Raw genomic sequence first — 1090 nt, forward strand, 5'->3', positions numbered from 1 at the left:
TGAGATTTCACTGGTTCCAGTGTTGGTTGCTGTGTTGTTTCTTATGGGGCGCGGAATGTAAAAATAGCACTTACACTAGTTTTCTCACATTTAGCTGAATGTGACAACAAGTTTTCTCACATTTAGCTGAATGTGACAACAAGTTTTCTCACATTTAGCTAAATGTGACAAAGTCTAAATGTAAATGTTAAACATAAATGTTAAAGGTAAATGTCTCGCCAAGTGTAAAACTGAATATTTAGTAGCTCCACAGCTTTGCCCTATTACAGCGCAGCACACAGCCCCGCCCATGATGCTGATCTCGAATCAGTGATGATGACTCAAAGACCTCAAACACAGCCCCGCCCACACCTGACTGTGTTACATTTACATTTAAAATTTCCATTTAGACTTTGTCACATTTAGCTAAATGTGAGAAAACTAGTTGTAAGTGCTATTTTTATATTCGGCGCCCCATAGTTTCTAGACTATGCGGGCTTTAGAAGTTCATGTAACCTATTTACACACTTATAAAACTTGGCCAGTTTTAAAGGCCGATTTAGTTGTTTAATGGAGTAGCCTACATATTAAATGTAGTACCTCTGACCTTTTTACTCCCAAAACTGACAAAAACATAACTAAATGATGCGTAAACATGCGATATAAAAATAATTTGGGTTTCCTGCTTCAGGCACATGGACCATTTGCGTGGTGGCAGCGACCAGACGATGAAAACCAATTATCTAATCAGCAGTGTTAGAGAAGGGGTTGTCCTTGGCACGGCATTTTGTCAATTAGAGAGGTAACACCTGAATTTGTCCCCCTACTTAGAGCGAGGTGTACTTGTGTCTTCACAAAAAAACTCCTGCCACTGTTGTTTGTTTGTTTGAAAAGCAGAAACAGAACTATGCACGCCTTAGTGAACGCCTTTATGCGTTGCCTCTCCTTTCTCTTGCCTCCCTCTTGGCTTTGTGTCAGCTTTTGCTTGTGGGTTGGGAATGAGTGCGAAGAGACGCTGTCGCGGCCCAATCCCAGAGCTCGTTTCAGAAGCAGAAAGCCTCTTACATATGAGGAAGTAGCAGCAGTACTAGAAACGCAGGCAGGCTCCTGC

General features: G+C 41.7%; 1 protein-coding gene across 1 annotated transcript in view; it reads left to right on the plus strand.

Moving 5' to 3' along the window:
* The first annotated feature begins 659 nt into the window (after positions 1–659).
* larp6a (La ribonucleoprotein 6, translational regulator a) overlaps positions 660–1090 on the plus strand; it is a 5531-nt gene continuing 5100 nt past the window's right edge. Inside the window, exon 1 of the mRNA XM_020592458.1 lies at positions 660–781. Coding sequence (XP_020448114.1) covers positions 675–781 — 107 coding nt within the window. The 5' untranslated portion in view covers positions 660–674. The remainder of the gene's footprint in view (positions 782–1090) is intronic.

Source organism: Monopterus albus, unplaced genomic scaffold, assembly GCF_001952655.1.
Source record: "Monopterus albus unplaced genomic scaffold, M_albus_1.0 scaffold17.1, whole genome shotgun sequence".
NCBI classification, from domain to species: domain Eukaryota; kingdom Metazoa; phylum Chordata; class Actinopteri; order Synbranchiformes; family Synbranchidae; genus Monopterus; species Monopterus albus.